This window comes from Rana temporaria, chromosome 5 (assembly GCF_905171775.1).
Source record: "Rana temporaria chromosome 5, aRanTem1.1, whole genome shotgun sequence".
Classification (NCBI taxonomy): domain Eukaryota; kingdom Metazoa; phylum Chordata; class Amphibia; order Anura; family Ranidae; genus Rana; species Rana temporaria.
This window is the reverse complement of record NC_053493.1, coordinates 48,221,993-48,238,832: the sequence shown is the minus strand read 5'-3', so window position 1 is coordinate 48,238,832 and position 16,840 is coordinate 48,221,993. Positions and strand designations below refer to the sequence as shown.

Below are 16,840 nucleotides of genomic sequence, written 5' to 3'. Positions count from 1 at the left end.
CTACACACCATCAGTTAAAAAAACTATCGTGTCAGAACGCGGTGACGTAAAACACAACAACGTGCTGAGAAAAATAAAGGTTTAATGCTTCCGAGCATGCGTCGACTTGATTCTGAGCATGCGTTGATTTTTAACTGATGGATTTCCCCACAGACGATCGTTTTTTTCTATCGGTTTTTTAACCATCAGATAATTTTAAAACGGGTTCTACATTTTTTCACCGATGGGGGAAAAAAACACTGATGGGGCCCACACACGATCGGTTTGTCTGATGAAAACGGTCCATCAGACCGTTTTCATCAGACGAACCGATCGTGTGTACGCAGCATTACAGTGCTGGCACAGCTTAGTGCAAGGGCTAATATTTTAGATGAACGGACTCGCCATTTAACAAAGTCTTTGGCAGTGCTGACAGTGAAGGAGCATAGCTGGTAGGTATGCCTGCCTGGGCTAAGTGGGCTATGGGCAGGCACTGTCACTTTCCCCCAACATTACCTTTCAGGGAAGTAGAATTTATTTGAGCACTTTGCTCGACCTTGTGGATTAATGGTGGTTTTGGGATTTCATGCGAATATCGCTTGCATTTTAGGCCTCCAACTTTCAGCACAACCATATAGCAATCGTTACCTGCATTTTGAGATTACTGGGAAGCACCGTTGGCTCAGATGTAGCCATTTATTAAATGGACTCGGATGAAGCGCTGGATTTATAAATAATACACATTAAACCAAACTATAGATTGAAACCAGCTAAGCTGCTTGTGTGCTGTGGAAACTTGGAGGCTCTTTAATAAGCTCTAGGAGCCCCGCTGAGCGCATTTAAGATGGAAAATGTGCTGATTCTATCATCTGTGGGCTCATCCGCTGCTGCCTTCCGCTCTCAGATGAAATAGGCCAGCACATAACCACACGCCATTGATCACGTTGGTTTTAACAACACGTGTTTTATGTGAGCTCAGTTGTCCCTTATACACAATATTTAACCTTTTTTGTGACTGGGGGGGGGGTTGTATTTGCCTTTTGGGACCTGTATAGTTACATTTGGAAGGCTTTCAAGTGAATCCAAACCCAAGAACAGAAATGTAACATATATATCAGCTTACCGGTCATTAGAGGTGGTGGTTGTATTTGTTTCCTATTTCCAGGCTAAAAACCTCTTCAGAAAATAGCCAGGAACCTAGCCGCTTAAAAAATGTGCCTAATGTCACATGTTGCACACGTGTTTAGGTGCATCAAGCTTTTGGCCGTTCATCAATTCCATTGGCCAAAATATATATTTTTTTCTGCACATTTGAATGAATGAACACTTGTGCTAAATGCACCTATCATTTAGACATGTTTTCACGCATTTAGGCCCGTGTTTTTCCTGTACTGTGTATCTAGCAGTTTTCTATTGTGCAGTTTTTCTGAATATTGTGCCAGACACCAAGCAATTTCTTATTTTTATAAATGAATGCCTTTTAGCTCACGCTTTCTTTCTTTGCAGTTCATTGTGGAGTGTCATGGGAACACGCTTCTCCCTCAGTTCCTGGGCATGTACCGGTTAAATGTAGATGGAGTAGAGACGTACATGATTGTCACAAGGAACGTCTTTAGTCACCGTCTATCTGTGTATAGGAAATACGACTTGAAGGTAGCGACATTTTACATAATTGAGATAATGAAGTGTCTGTCTTTGTGCCTTTTTGTCTTTTTTTATACTTTTCGAATTACAGGGAATTATAATAGTTGGATAAGCAAAAGCTATAGGATACATTTACTAATCTGTATGATTTAAAGTGACCCTGTTTGATGAAAATGATCAAGCTGACAAGTCAGTGAAAGCACGGACTCTTTGTGGTCCCAGCAAGTACATCCATAAACAGAATAAAATCATGCTAGTCAATAGATATAAGTAGATACTAATAGTGCTGTGACACACTGATTAAATGAAACAAAGTGCATTGTTCAGCAAACGGATAATTAAAAACACTTCAAAATATAAATGTTAATTGGAGTGCTTTAAATATGATGAAAGTCCAAGAATAATAACTAAATATCCACCACCAAGTGACTTGATGCAGAGTTTTCTGTGGCACACCACACACGGTCGTTAAGGACCAGATAGTTACCAGATAGTTGGGACCACCTATCTCTAGGATGGTCAAACAGGCAAGCAGACTGACCTCTGTGGGGTAGCAAAAACCAAGTCCCTAGGGCAATGAGATGGTAGATGGATTCTTCACCATAATCTCCCCTCACAGCGGGACATCCCAATCATCCAGGAACAGAAAATGATCATACAAAGAAAGAAGTTCCAATAGCGTAACACTACTAAAGTAGGATTTATTAAATAAAGAAAGCCAAATTGCTACTTACAAAATCTAAAAATTGTATGCGCATATAAGATAAAATAAATTGCCGGCAAAGCAAAACATTCGGACTTCTGGGATCACGTTGGGCATGATGGTGTCAGTGCGTAGCACCGCCCAACATGTTTGAAAAACATGTATGTAAAAAATCTCCTGTACTATGCGCTGTATAATGTTATCGGCATAATGAATTTTCTAGCTCTTATGCAAATTACATTGTTTCATGAAATGTTAACCATTGGTGTATTAATAAATATTATTCATCTATACCCATATGATCATGTTTTGGTTCCACCACATACACCTCACACAAAGTCCCAACCTTTCCCCCTCTATGCCCAACATGTTTCGTCTTGACATGTGATGTCTTCCTGGGGCACCTGCAAGTACATCATCTTGACCCCAAATCAAATTTGGTGCAGTTTGGGGGCCCCATGGTTCCTGAGCGCTTACCTCTCCACAGAGGACTTGGCTTCTACCATACTGAAAGTTAATGTAAACCTGTACGTTTTTAAGCTGAGCTGGATCAAGAAGTTGTCATGTTGTTTTTTTTCTCTGTAAAAATGTCCTCTTCATAGTAATTCCTTACCTTTTTGCTGACTTCAGTGTCTGCTGGTGTATTGGCTCCTGCTAAGCTGCCTGGCTGCAGAGTGGTACTGCAAGTGCTGATCTGGAGCGGGATCCTCCCGATCTGCAACACCCTCCACATGATCTGTAAATGTAATATTGCTGTGGATGAGAGATGGAGGCGTGTCTGTGATTACATCGTTCTAACTAATAAGGGCTTCTAAACCATGGTCCTATATCCTCTGGATGCCCTGCAAGGGGTTCCAAAAGATTCTTGCGCTAGATGGAATTAAACTGTACCTAAACCCAGCAACAAAACATTCTATATTGCAGCTTACCAGTTCTTATCCTGGAGAAAAAAACAAAAAAACAAACAAATGGAGCCACCACATCAAACTGCAAAATGCCTCTTGATCCTGCCAGAATTGTAGTGTGGCTTTCTGTGCACTGAACTGAACTCTCGAACAAGATTATCAGCTTTCTCCGTTCTCTTCTGTGAACAGATCACCTCCCTCTATGGTATGGAGAAGAGGCGTTCTGTATACCTTCATGTCCTAGGGCAGGGGTCTCCAAACCATACGAGGGCCAAACTGTATATTTTACAAATATTTGCAGGCTAAAAATTTTTTTTTTTTTTTTTTTATAAATGTAAAATAAATAAAACCCTCTGTGCATCCAGGAGAGCCCAGCAGAGTATCCCCTTTTATCCACCAGTGGCCAGCAGGGTCCTTCCTTACATCCAGGGGTGCCCATCAGATTATTCCTTTGCATTCATGTGTGCCCAGCACAGCTGTCCTTGCATCCAGGAATGCAAAGCAGAGTTTCCTCTTGCATTCAGGAGTGCTAGTAGTCACCCTTGCATCCTGAAGTGCCCAGCATAATTCTCTTACATCTTGAAGTGTCCCTCCTTGCCTCCAGGAGTGGCTGGCTGGCAGAGCTGCCGCCAGCATAAGACTCCTTAGGCAGCCGACTTAAAGGGTCACTAAAGGATTTTTTTTTTAGCTAAATAGCTTCCTTTACCTTACTGCAGTCCTGGTTTCATGTCCTCATTGTTCGTTTTTGCTTTGATGTTGCTGTAATTCCTCTCTGTTCTGGACACTTCCTGGTTGTCTGTTTCCTGATCACCACAGTACTGGGAGATTTCTCACTGTGGTGACTAATCAAGGAGGTGTGCCTAAAACTCCTCAGCACCAATCCAGTTTCGTTTTGAAAAACCTTCACTGTCCTCTATTGGCTCTCTGGCTCTGTACATCAGAGAACCAGGAAACAACAGCAAAAATGAAACTAAACTGCAGGCACATTATATGATTGGTTTTGATCTATTTTTAATCATTTTTAAAATGAATCAGTTAACCATTATGTCTCTATACCCTGTAAATAGTCATTTCAGCAAAAAAAAAATGTTTCCTTTAGTGACCTTTTCCTTTAATGCACCAGGATAATCCCCGGCCACTTGCTGAGGATTGAGATTTTTAAGCCCTTCCCACCGTCTGTACACACCAGTGTTCCTGATCATCTGATCACTGTGATGAACTCTGATTGGCTATCAGTGATCAGTCACTGTGCAATCCTGCCCATGTATGGTTTTGTTTTTTCTCTCCTCTGACTGCACAGAAAGATTGCATCTTTCTCTCCTTGCCAGGGGAGAACGATGTATACAAACAGAAGTGTGTAAAGTAAAAAATAAAGAAAATGTTTAAAAAAGAAACAATTGCTAGATCAGAGCTTGATCTATGGCAGCAAAATTCACCTTTACCTGTGTAGACAAAAATCTTTGCACCTGCCCTGCTGGCTGGCAGTGGATGTGCTGGTCCTTGTATTGTGATACACAGACCGGCGCATACGCTGCTAGTTTGCTCGGGCTCAAATAGACACAGTATAAGGAGTGAACATTGTGACCTTAGGACAGGTGCCAAAGTGTTAATGGCAGGATCATCATAATAAAAAAGAATCTGAAAAACAAAGCTAGTGTATCTAATGCAATGACTGGTAAGCTGCAATATAAAATATTAGTGTTTTGGTATAGATGAGCTTCAAAACGTAAGGTGTGATTTTTTTTTTTTTTTTTTTTTGAAATTTTTATAGCCCCACAAATTGGTGTTCTGACTGGACGCTTTAAAAAAAAAAAAAAAGAGCTGCTGGTAAAACATATCATAAAAAAAAGAAAAAAATATTATATAGACACTTTTGAAGATGCTATACATCCTGTAAAATGAAAGACAGCCACTTTAAAGGCCAGAGTACATTTCTGCTTTACTTTTTTTTTTTTGCATTTTATTTATGTATTTTATGACCATTTGTTGTCCCGTTATACATTTGATTTGCAGATGGCTACTAAAAAATGTAAGTGATTGATGACTGATGTGTTCCATAATAGTGGAGGAAAAATCAAGTGTTTTTTCTCCTCAGCCTGAATACTCTGTGCCATCAAGCCTGAAATTATATTGATTTGCCCCTTTTCCAGTCTGACTGAATTCTATAAAATTTACAGGAATGCGCATAATCTTGCAATCTATAAAAATGAACTTGGTTGAACTTTCAAGACCTTCCTGGCATTTTCTAAAGTCGCATTACAATGTACAGCTGTCCATACACAGGCAGACCAAGCTTTACTTCTCTGATCTACAACAGAATGGCCTCTCAAGTAACCAAAACCGAAGGACTTGTAAATCTAATCTAAATCGCATGACAAGTCACAGCCTATTGTCGTCAATAGAACTGTTTAAATCGGTGCGCCGCTGACTTTGTGGTGCCACACCGATTTGCAAAAAAGTTCCTGCACTATTTTTGGCGATTTCAGGTACGACTTGCATAGACATCTGTGCATGAAATCGCACACATGTCAGCCAAGTTGCACCTGAAGTCGCACTGGTATGCGGCTTTGAAATCATGCGACTTCACAATTTGTCAACAGCAAAATAGAATGCAATTTATTTAATTTACTTAATTTGTATGCATTTATATATTTTATTTCATTTTACAGTGGTGTTTTGGCCAATTAAGTCTTCATCAGTCCTTTTATTAGTCCCTTGTCAAGTCAGGAGTACCCTAGCTGGAGATGGGACCGATGCTGGTAGAAATAGTCACTGTCCAAATGGTCATTATACATTTTGAATGTGAAGTCCATCTGTGCAGGTTATTGAGGGACAGAGGGGGAGGGGAGAGGGGGGAGAGAAGATCCCCTGCGAACTATCTCAGTGGGTGAGTAGGAGGTGTGGAGGCCAGTGCATTTTGAAAAACCATTCCCTTTAGCACAAAAAAATAGATGCTATTAACCTTGTTTAATATACTAAAGATCAAAAAGAGGAAGATTTGCTATTGTAAGTGTACCACATCCATATTGTTTACCACTTCAAAAGAACCCATATGATGTTGGGCTTTCCTGGTACCAAAAAGGGACAGACGCATAAGAAATATGTAAAAAAAAACCTGTAGAGTGGATATAGTCTACACACCCCTAAATGTCAGGTTTCTGTGATGTAAAAAAAAATCACAAATATAAATCTTTCACCTTTTTAATGTGGCCTATAAACTGTACAACTCCATTACAAAACAAACTGAAATATTTTAAGGGGGGGGTTTAAAAAATAAAACAAAACTGGGTTCACACTAAACTACACGACAGCGATACGACTTTCATCCTACTTTGCTCTGCGACATCAGTCCTACATTGATCCTACATTGGTCCGACATCCACTCGACTATCGCGAACAGGATACTTTGATCTGACTTTTTTATATTCTGAATTGTTCTTTGATCAATCAAAACAATCCCAGTGTGAGATAAATTCCTTTTACTGCTGCTGTAATCACATGTCGGATGCCACAAGTCAGATGGTTAGGACAAGGATCCTACTTTGATCCGACTCAATGATATTCAATGGACTGAAGTAGGATCAAAGTCGGACCAAAGTAGTGCAGGAACTTTTTTCAAAGTCGGACCGACTTGTGTCGGACCAGTTAAGACGGTTCTCATAGGGAAACATTGATTTTCACACATCATGCGACATGACTAATGTCGGAGCATTTGTCGTACCAGTGGATGTAGCTGTGTGCAGAATTAAGCAATCCCTTTTCAAACTCGTGTTAATTAGGAGTCAGTACAAGTGAAGACAGTCATCAAGTGGAGAAAATATGGCACAACAGTGACATTACCAAGAACGTCCCTCCAAAATGTATGAAAAAATGAGAAGAAAACTGGTCAGGGAGGCTGCCAAGAGGCCTACAGCTACATTAAAGAAGCTGCAGGAATATCTGGCAAGTACTGGCTGTGTGGTACATGTGACAACCATCTCCCATATTCTTCATATGTCTGGGCTATGGGGTAGAGCTGCAAGACAGAAGCCTTTTCTTACCAAGAAAAACATCCAAGTTTGGCTAAACTTTGCAAAAGCATGTGGCAAAATGTGTTCTCTTCTGATGAAACCAAAGTTGAACTTTTTGGCCATAATTCCAAAACATATGTTTGGTGCAAAAACGACACTACACATCACCAAAAGAACACCATGGTGGTGGCAGCATCATGCTTTTGGGGATGTTTTTCTTTAGCTGGAGCAGGGGCCATATTTGGCGTTGGTAGAGGGAATTGGGAACAGTTCGAAATACCAATCAATATTGGCACAAAACCTTCAAGCTTCTGCTAGAAAGCTGAACATGAAGAGGAACTTCATCTTTTTGCATAATGACCCAAAGCATACATCCAAATCAACAAAGGAATGGCTTCACCAGAAGAAGATTAAAGTTTTGGAATGGCTGAGCCAGAGCCCAGAACTGAATCCCATTAAAAATCTGTGGGTGATCTGAAGAGGGCTGTGCACAGGCGATGCCCTCACAATCTGACAGATTTGGAGTGTTTTTTGCAAAGAGTGGGTAAATCTTGCCAAGTCGTATTCAAAGACTGCTGTAAAAAAAAAATCAAAAGGTGCTTCAACAAAGTATTAGTGTAAGGGTGTGCACACTTGTGCAACCATTTTTTTTTTTTTTACTCCACCTAAAAGATTTCAGTTTGTTCAACTGAGTTGTACCGTTTATAGGTCACATTAAAGGAAAAAGTTCTGAAATGTATCTTTGTTTAATTTTTTTACATCACAAAAACCTGACATTTTAACAGGGGTGCTTTTTATATCTACTGTATGTTTATTTTAAATATTAAAAAGTGTGAAAACCCTGAGAACAATCCCAGTCAGGCAATGTAGGCTATATCTGCTTTGAATACAGTTATCTTTGCTGAAATGTCCAAGTGGTTGACTTGTTTCACATCTATGAACTTCTTCAGGACCTTCTTATATCTTGGCAGCAAAGAAAAATAGCACATTGCTTAAGTATAGCAGAGAGATGGTCAACTGGAAGGTGTCAACATCAAACTTGCGTAGCTGACAGAGCGACAAAGAAGGGTCGTAGGCAGGGCTGCCATCGGGGGGTACAGGCCATACACTTGTAAGGGGTCCGATGGTCCCCAGGGGCCCGGCTGGCTCCCCTCCTTTTTATTTTTTTTGCATTACACCAGTAAGGGGCCCGATGGTCCACAGGTCCGGCCGGCCCCCCTCCTGTGTTTTTTTTTTTTTTTTTTTTTTTTTTTAATTAAAAAATGATTCTTAAACTTAAAGGGGTCATAGATGAACTCCAGTGCTCTACGCTAGTTTGATGACGCCTTCCATTTGACCACCAATGGCCAGATTCTCGTCCAGCGGCGTATCTCTGCGGCGGCATAACGTATCCGATTTACATTACGCCGCCGCAACTTAGACGGGCAAGTGCTGTATTCTCAAAGCACTTGCTCCGTAAGTTGCGGCGGCGTAGCGTAAATCGGCTGGCGTAAGCCCGCCTAATTCAAATTTGAATCAGGGGGGCGTGTTTTATGTAAATGTACTGTGACCCGACGTGATTGACGTTTTTCCCGAACGGCGCATGCGCCGTCCGTGGAATTTCCCAGTGTGCATTGCTCCACGCCGCAAGGACGTGAACGTAAATGACGTCCAGGCCCATTCACAGACGACTTACGCAAACGACGTAACTATTTCAAATTTCGACGCGGGAACGACTGCCATAATTAACATTGTTACGCCGCACTTATGCCACCATATATCAGGGGTAACTATACGCCGGGAAATGCCTAACGTAAACGGCATAACTTTACTGCGTCGGCCGGGCGTACGTTCGGGAATTCGCGTATCTACCTAATTTGCATACTCAACGAATCTGGGCCCATCTCTCTACTATACTCTTTAAAGCGCAACTCCACTTTTTTTATGAAAAAAAAAAAAAACATTCTCCTCTGGGTGATCTATGTTAATTGCAAGGATTATAACAAACTTTGTTGCAGATTCCTACCTTTATTTTGTTCTGAAGAAATCCCTGTGCGTTTGTCTGTGCCTCTGGGCCGAGTGGGTCTAATGGCAGTGGTTTCATTATTATCAGTCAGCTGTGGCAGCTGCAGAGCACTAATGAGGACATCTGCTGGGCCTACATCCCTTTAAAATTGTTCCTATTGGAAATATCTCACCAAAAACAAAATTTTTGTTGCAGAGGATGCCTGAAATCTGACTTGTATTTTAGTGCAGACTAATGGGAAAGTTGGTGAGCCAATCGCACAAGCAGGAAATGTTTCTGGGGAGTGGTCAGTACACATGCTGTATACAGAACAACTCCATGTAGCCATATTGCTTTGTAGGAAATTTAGTTTTTGCAGATTAAAAAGGAAAGGAAATTTTTAATGACATTCAATTACAATATGACTTGTATCGCAATTTGTAAACGCTATGTTTTTCTTTTTTTTTTTATATTTGCCATTTTTTTTTCCCCATGAGAAGTGGAGTTACCCTTTAAAGTGGAGGTTCACCCGGAAATGTTAATTTTTAACATTAGATTGATGCTCATTTTGTGAAGGGGAATCGGGTAGTTTTTTTTAAAAACGAAGCTGTACTTACTGTTTTAGAGAGCGATCTTCTCCGCCACTTCCGGGTATGGTCTTCGGGTCTGGGCGTTCCTATTTGATTGACAGTCTTCCGACAGGCTTCCGACGGTCGCATCTATCGCGTCACGATTTTCCGAAAGTAGAGCCGCACCGACGTTCGGCTTCTTTCGGCTACTCGTGACGCGATGTATGCGACCGTCGGAAGCCTGTCGGAAGACTGTCAATCAAATAGGAACACCCAGTCCCAAAGACCATACCCGGAAGCGGCGGAGAAGATCGCTCTATAAAACGGTAAGTACAGCTTCGTTTTTAAAAAAAACTGCCCGATTCCCCTGACAAAATGAGCATGAATCTAATGTTAAAAAAAAAAAATTCGGGTGAACTCCCGCTTTAAGCAATGTAACTATTTTCTTTGCTACCAAGACATAAGAAGGTCCTAAAGAAGCTCATAGATGTGAAACGTGTCGACCTCTTGGGCATTTCAGCAAAGATAACCATGTATTGAAAGTAGATACAGCCTACATTGCCTGATGGGGATTGTTCCCATAGGTTTTTAACAATTTTTAGACTTTGTGCCTGTCCCCTTTTGGTACCAGTACCCAACATATGGGTTCTTTTGACTTGTTTAATATAAATGTTTCACTTGTCATGTATCTGTTGTATCCATTTTTTCTAAATACATTTTCTTTCCTTAGGGCTCTACTGTGGCAAGAGAAGCAAGTGACAAAGAAAAGGTAATCCATTTATTTAGGTCTTTGGCCATGACAGCACATAGGTATATTTGTGATGAGGAAAAACTAAACCAATTCCCTCATCCATACACTTGTATTCTGACGGTATTCTTCCATCCAAGGTCAAGACCAACTCTGTGTGTGTGTGTGTATATGTATAATGCCTCGTACACACGATTGGAATTTCCGATGGAAAACGTCAGACAGAATTTTTTTCATTGGCTATTCCGACCGTGTGTATGCCCCATCGGACTCTTTACGTTGTAAATTCCGACGGACTTGGAAAGAGAACATGTTGTTTTTTTTTTTCGACGGAAAAAAATTCTATAAGAAATTCCGTTCATCTGTATGGAACTCCGACGGAGTGCTCAGAAACAATTCGATGTCACCGTGTTTTTGACGGTCGGAATTTGGTGTGTCCGTGTGTATGCAGGACAGCTTGAACAGAATTCCGTTGAAAAAACGCGTTAAGTTTATTCCGACGGAAACTCCGATCATGTGTACACAGCATAAATGTATGTATATGACAGGTTTAAATGTATCATTCAAAGTCTGAGTGATCAATTCCAATCGGGTATCCAAATAAATAAACCTTGTGAAAGTGCAACACAGGTTCACATTAAGGCCAATCGATCGTCCGTTTAAACTGGCCTTTTAAGCTAAATATTGATCTAAACATTAGTGCATTTTATTGCTGCAAGCTTCAGTAAAATTGCAGTATAATCAATAGGATAAGGTCAGTTGCAGTGTTAAGAAATAACGACTTTTTGCTAATTCTGTAACCTGGTAATCTATAATGTATCATTTGATGTGATTGCTACACATATAGTCACCATCATTGGCAGCTTTAGTGCAGTGCCTGGCCTTAACCACTTAAGCCCCTGATCAAAATGCAGCTAAAGGCCCAGGCCAGGTTTTGCGATTCGGCACTGCGTTGCTTTAACAGACAATTGCGCGGTCGTTCGACGTGGCTCCCAAACAAAATTGACGACCTTTTTTTCCCACAAATAGAGCTTTCTTTTGGTGGTATTTGATCACCTCTGCCGGTTTTATTTTTTGCGCTATAAACAAAAATAGAGCGACAGTTTTGAAAAAAATGCAATATTTTTTACTTTTTTCTATAATAAATATCCCCCAAAATCGTATAAAAAAATGTTTTCCCCTCAGTTTAGGCCGATACGTATTCTTCTACCTATTTTTGGTAAAAAAAAAATCGCAATAAGCGTTTATCGGTTGGTTTGCGCAAAATTTATAGCGTTTACAAAATAGGGGATGTTTTATTGCATTTTGATTTTTTTTTTTTTTTTTTTTTTTTTTTTTTTTTTACTACTAATGGCGGCGATCATCGATTTTTTTCCGTGACTCCGACATTATGGCGGACACATCGGACAATTTTGACACATTTTTGGGACCTTTGTCATTTTCACAGCAAAAAATGCATTTAAATTGCATTGTTTATTGAGAAAATGACAGTTGCAGTTTGGGAGTTAACCACAGGGGGCGCTGAATGAGTTATGTTTCACCTAGTGTGTGTTTACAACTGTAGGGGGGTGTGGCTGTAGGTCTGATGTCATTGATTGTGTCTCCCTATAAAAGGGATGACTCGATCGATGCAGCCGCCACAGTGAAGCACGGGGAAGCCATGTTTACATACGGCTCTCTCCGTTCTTCAGCTCCGGGGAGCGATCGCGAGGGGGTGGCTAGAAACGAATAGCCGCCCCCTCATCCCGGATCGCTCCCACACGATTTCCGACCGCCGCATGTACCGGGGGGGGTCCCAATCGGACCCCCGACCCGTGAAAAGGCAGGGACGTACATGTACACCCATCTGCCTGTACGTGCCATTCTGTGGACGTATATGTACATGCGGCAGTCGTTAAGAGGTTAATGATGTGCAGGAGGAGGACCTACTGTCCTCATTTTAGCATGGAGTTGGGTGATGAAGGCCCTACAGTGAAGGCAAAAAGACCTGCTGATTTTGTACGTTCCCTACTGACAAATGATCAGTCTCTAGTTTTAAAGGTCGGTTTATTATAACAGCGAGAGACAGAATAACAAAAATTTCCAGAAAAACACTTTTCAAAAAAGTGATAAATTGTTTTGCATTTTAATGAGTGAAATAAGTATTTTGACCCCTTCGCAAAACATGACTTGGTAGCAAAACCCTTGTTGGCAATCTGGGTTTAGACAATTCTTGTAGTTGGCTACCAGGTTTGCACACATCGCAGGAGGGATTTTGTCCCACTCCTCCTTTGCAGATCCTCTCCAAATCATTAAAAGTTTTGAGGCTGACGTTTGGGAACTCGAACCTTCAGCTCCCTTCACATATTTCCTATGGGATTATGATCTGGAGACTCCAGGACCTTGATGTACTTCTTCTTAAGCCAGTCCTTTGTTGGCTTGGCTGTGTGTTTTGGGCCGTTATCATGCTGAAATGCCCATCCACACCCCATTTTCAGTGGCCTGGCTCAGGGAAAGAGGTTCTCACCCAAAATTTTACGGTACATGGCCCCATCCATCGTCCCTTTCATGCGGTGAAGTTGTCCTGTCCCCTTAGCAGAAAAACACCCCAAAAGAATAATGTTTCCACCTCCCATGTTTGACGGTGGGGATGGTGTTCTTGGCATCATGGAACCCCAGACTGGCAGTTATTTTGTGTTTCTTCTTTATGCGTGTGCAGGGGGTTGTGCACATATGCTGAAAAATCAGTATGTGCATAGATCTGCGGGGCTCAGTTGGGACCCGAAGTCCTATTGCACATGTGCAGAATCCAGATGGGGAGGGCACAATTGTCATTTCCACCTAGGCAAGAAATGCAGAAGTGCTGCTTTGCGGTACAAATAAAACTACTTTCACACTGCTCTGTTGCAAAAATTAGATAAAAATGGCATATGCGTGTTTGCAGCGTTTTTGACATGTTTTGCACCTGTGGGAAAAAAATGTGTGGCTCAAATTCGCAACCACGGTTGTGTTTTTGGTACATTCTTCATTCATTTCAATGGTGAGGTGCTATTTTAGTGCTTTTTTTTTTTTTTTTTTTTTAACTGGACCAAAAATGCAGCTTGCAGGTCTTTGAAAAACACAGCGGCTCCACAACTGACCATATGAAATGCACATGTATATGAAGACATAAATGTCATAACCATATATATAAATGTCCAAAATGAACCAAGTGATGAGTGAATACAAAGTTCAAAATTGAAGAGTGAGATGAAATCTTCCAAAAAATAAATGAGTGAATATAAGTGACTTTCCAAATGAAGAAATATCCCGTCACCAGTGTGAATGCAGGCTTACCGGAACGTGTGGACTCTGCGAAATGTATATTTCCAGAGTCGATCAGGTTTGGTATAAACTGGAAACCACGGTGTGGAGTTGCTTCAGGAAGGGGTCAGCGAATGATCTTAATACAATAACCTAGGGAGAACTGGAAGGTCTCTCGCTCAGGGAATGCAGGAGATGGTCATCCGTGTTTAAAGGTCACATGTAAACGTGGAAAAGAAAAGAGGGGACGCCATAGTGTAATACCGTCAGAAAATCAGTTTAAGTTTAATTAAAGGTTGCACTTACATGTCAGATGAGAAAAAAGCGCACTTCAATATAATGATGGCAACATTGGAGTCATCCCTGACGCGTTTCGTGTGAGTACACGTTGTCAAAAGTGTACAACGTGTACTCACACGAAACGCGTCAGGGATGACTCCAATGTTGCCATCATTATATTGAAGTGCGCTTTTTTCTCATCTGACATGTAAGTGCAACCTTTAATTAAACTGATTTTCTGACGGTATTACACTATGGCGTCCCCTCTTTTCTTTTCCACGTTTACATGTGACCTTTAAACACGGATGACCATCTCCTGCATTCCCTGAGCGAGAGACCTTCCAGTTCTCCCTAGGTTATTGTATTAAGATCATTCGCTGACCCCTTCCTGAAGCAACTCCACACCGTGGTTTCCAGTTTATACCAAACCTGATCGACTCTGGAAATATACATTTCGCAGAGTCCACATGTTCCGGTAAGCCTGCATTCACACTGGTGACGGGATATTTCTTCATTTGGAAAGTCACTTATATTCACTCATTTATTTTTTGGAAGATTTCATCTCACTCTTCAATTTTGAACTTTGTATTCACTCATCACTTGGTTCATTTTGGACATTTATATATATATGGTTATGACATTTATGTCTTCATATACATGTGCATTTCATATTGTTGCATATTGACCACGCATGGTTTTGATTTTATTGTCACACCTTTTTTTTGTATCGGAGCGCTACACTTTTTTTGTCCACATTCTGTTTTTTGCTTCTTGTTTTTCAGTAGCTGTGAATAGCAGCTTGATACATGCATACTTAGCAGCGCAATAATTTACACCATATTATCCACAACTGACCAGTCTAGGATTTAATGGTCATGCGTTTTTTTTTTTCTTCCGCTTTTTTAACCACTTCCATACAGGGCACTTATACACCTTCCCGCCCAGACCAATTTTTAGCTTTCAGCGCTGTTGCACTTTGAATGACAATTGCACGGTCATGCTACACTGTACCCAAACTACATTTTTATCATTTTGTACCCACAAATAGAGCTTTCTTTTGGTGGTATGTGATCACCTCTGGGATATTTATTTTCTGCAAAAATTTTTTTTTTTTTTCGAAAAACAGTTTTTTTTTGTTTCTGTTATAAAACATTGTAAATAAGTATGTTTTCTCCTTCACTGATGGGCACTGATGGTACTGCACTGATGTGCACTGATAAGGTGGCACTGATGGGCACCGATGAGGTGGCACTGATGTGGTGGCATTGATGGGCACTAATATGCGGCACGGATCGGCGGCATGAATGGGCTTGGATAGGCGGCACGCATGGGCACCAATAGGTGGCACAGATGGGCACGGCAGGGCACGGATAGGCAGCACAGACGGGCACGGATAGGCGGCATGGATGGGCACTAATGGGCGGCATGGATGGGCACTGATAGGCGGCATGGATGGGCACTAATAGGTGGCATAGATGGGCACTATTGTATGTGTAGTACTAATAGATGCCAATCAGTGCCAATCAATATAGAAAAAAAGGAGGGTAATTGCGCTAAACCAATAATGATTGAATCATATGCAGAACAAACATGTGTGGGCATCAGCCCTAAATCGTGTATCATATGTGACCTTGATGACACTCCAAACAGTTTTTGACAGGTGTAGTGATATCCCAGAGCAAGGAGGCCAAAACCACCCAAATAATCTGGGTAGGTGTGGCGTCAGTGAGCCCAGAGTGTGCTAAATGATAAGACTAGTGATTGCTCACAGCACCATAAAAAATTCTCATAAACAATATAAATTGTGAACATGAAAAAATACAAATATAAAGTGATTCAGACATAAACGACCAAAGTCCATATATAAGTCTGGATGGATATAGAAGTCCGTGAAAGATTCAGATGAAAGGAGACACCCGTGCACAATCCAAATAACTGGTCCTGATCACCATATGTGAATCCACCACCGAATATAAATCTGCTTACCAGAAACAAAGGTCCTACCGGACCAAACTCAGCATGTCGCTCCACTATGGGGGCTAGATAATGTTGTATCAACACCACTGGGACTGGAGATTGATGTGTCCACAGCAGGATATAGGTTCATACAGGGCTCAACAGCGGGGTATATAAAAGAAAAAATGCTCCACATAGCATAAAACCAGAGATGATTTATTTAAGAACTGGGTAAAGCAGGTAAAACACTCACATTTGAGTAGACATAAAAAGCATTTCAGCCTGTAACGCCGACCGGACGTTTCCAGGAAAGCCACTCGTGTTGAGAGTACAGCGATGAGGGGAATGACGTCAGCACGTCGCTCACTCCGCCCGACGCGTTTCGTGATAGGTCACTTGGTGGTCCAGTGGGCATCCTCGGGGGGGGGGGGGGGCTATGCTGATAATCGATCAGCACAACCCCCCCCCTTCACTGACAGACGCGAGTGAGGAAAAGCCGATTACCGGCTTTTCCTATTTACATCATGATCAGCCGTGATTGGACACGGCTGATCACGTGGTAAAGAGTCTCCGTGAGAGACTCTTTACCTTGATCAGTGTTGCGGGGTGTCAGACTAACATCCTGTATAACGATCGCCGCGATGCGCGCCCCCGGGGGGTGCGCAGCGGCTCAGAATCCTGAGGACATCATATGACGTCCAGTCAGGATTCTACAACCACGTTGCCGACGTCAATATGTCATTGGCGGGCGGCAAGTGGTTAACTTTGAATCTGTTTTATT

The 16,840-nt window shown here is 41.5% G+C and overlaps 1 protein-coding gene across 1 annotated transcript in view; it reads left to right on the top strand.

Annotated features, from left to right (window-relative positions):
- The window catches only part of PIP4K2A (phosphatidylinositol-5-phosphate 4-kinase type 2 alpha), a 174,995-nt gene that overhangs the window by 139,465 nt on the left and 18,690 nt on the right, over positions 1 to 16,840 (top strand). The window contains exons 5-6 of the mRNA XM_040352509.1: positions 1,486 to 1,632; positions 10,525 to 10,563. Of these exons, the coding sequence (XP_040208443.1) occupies positions 1,486 to 1,632; positions 10,525 to 10,563 (186 nt within the window). The remainder of the gene's footprint in view (positions 1 to 1,485; positions 1,633 to 10,524; positions 10,564 to 16,840) is intronic.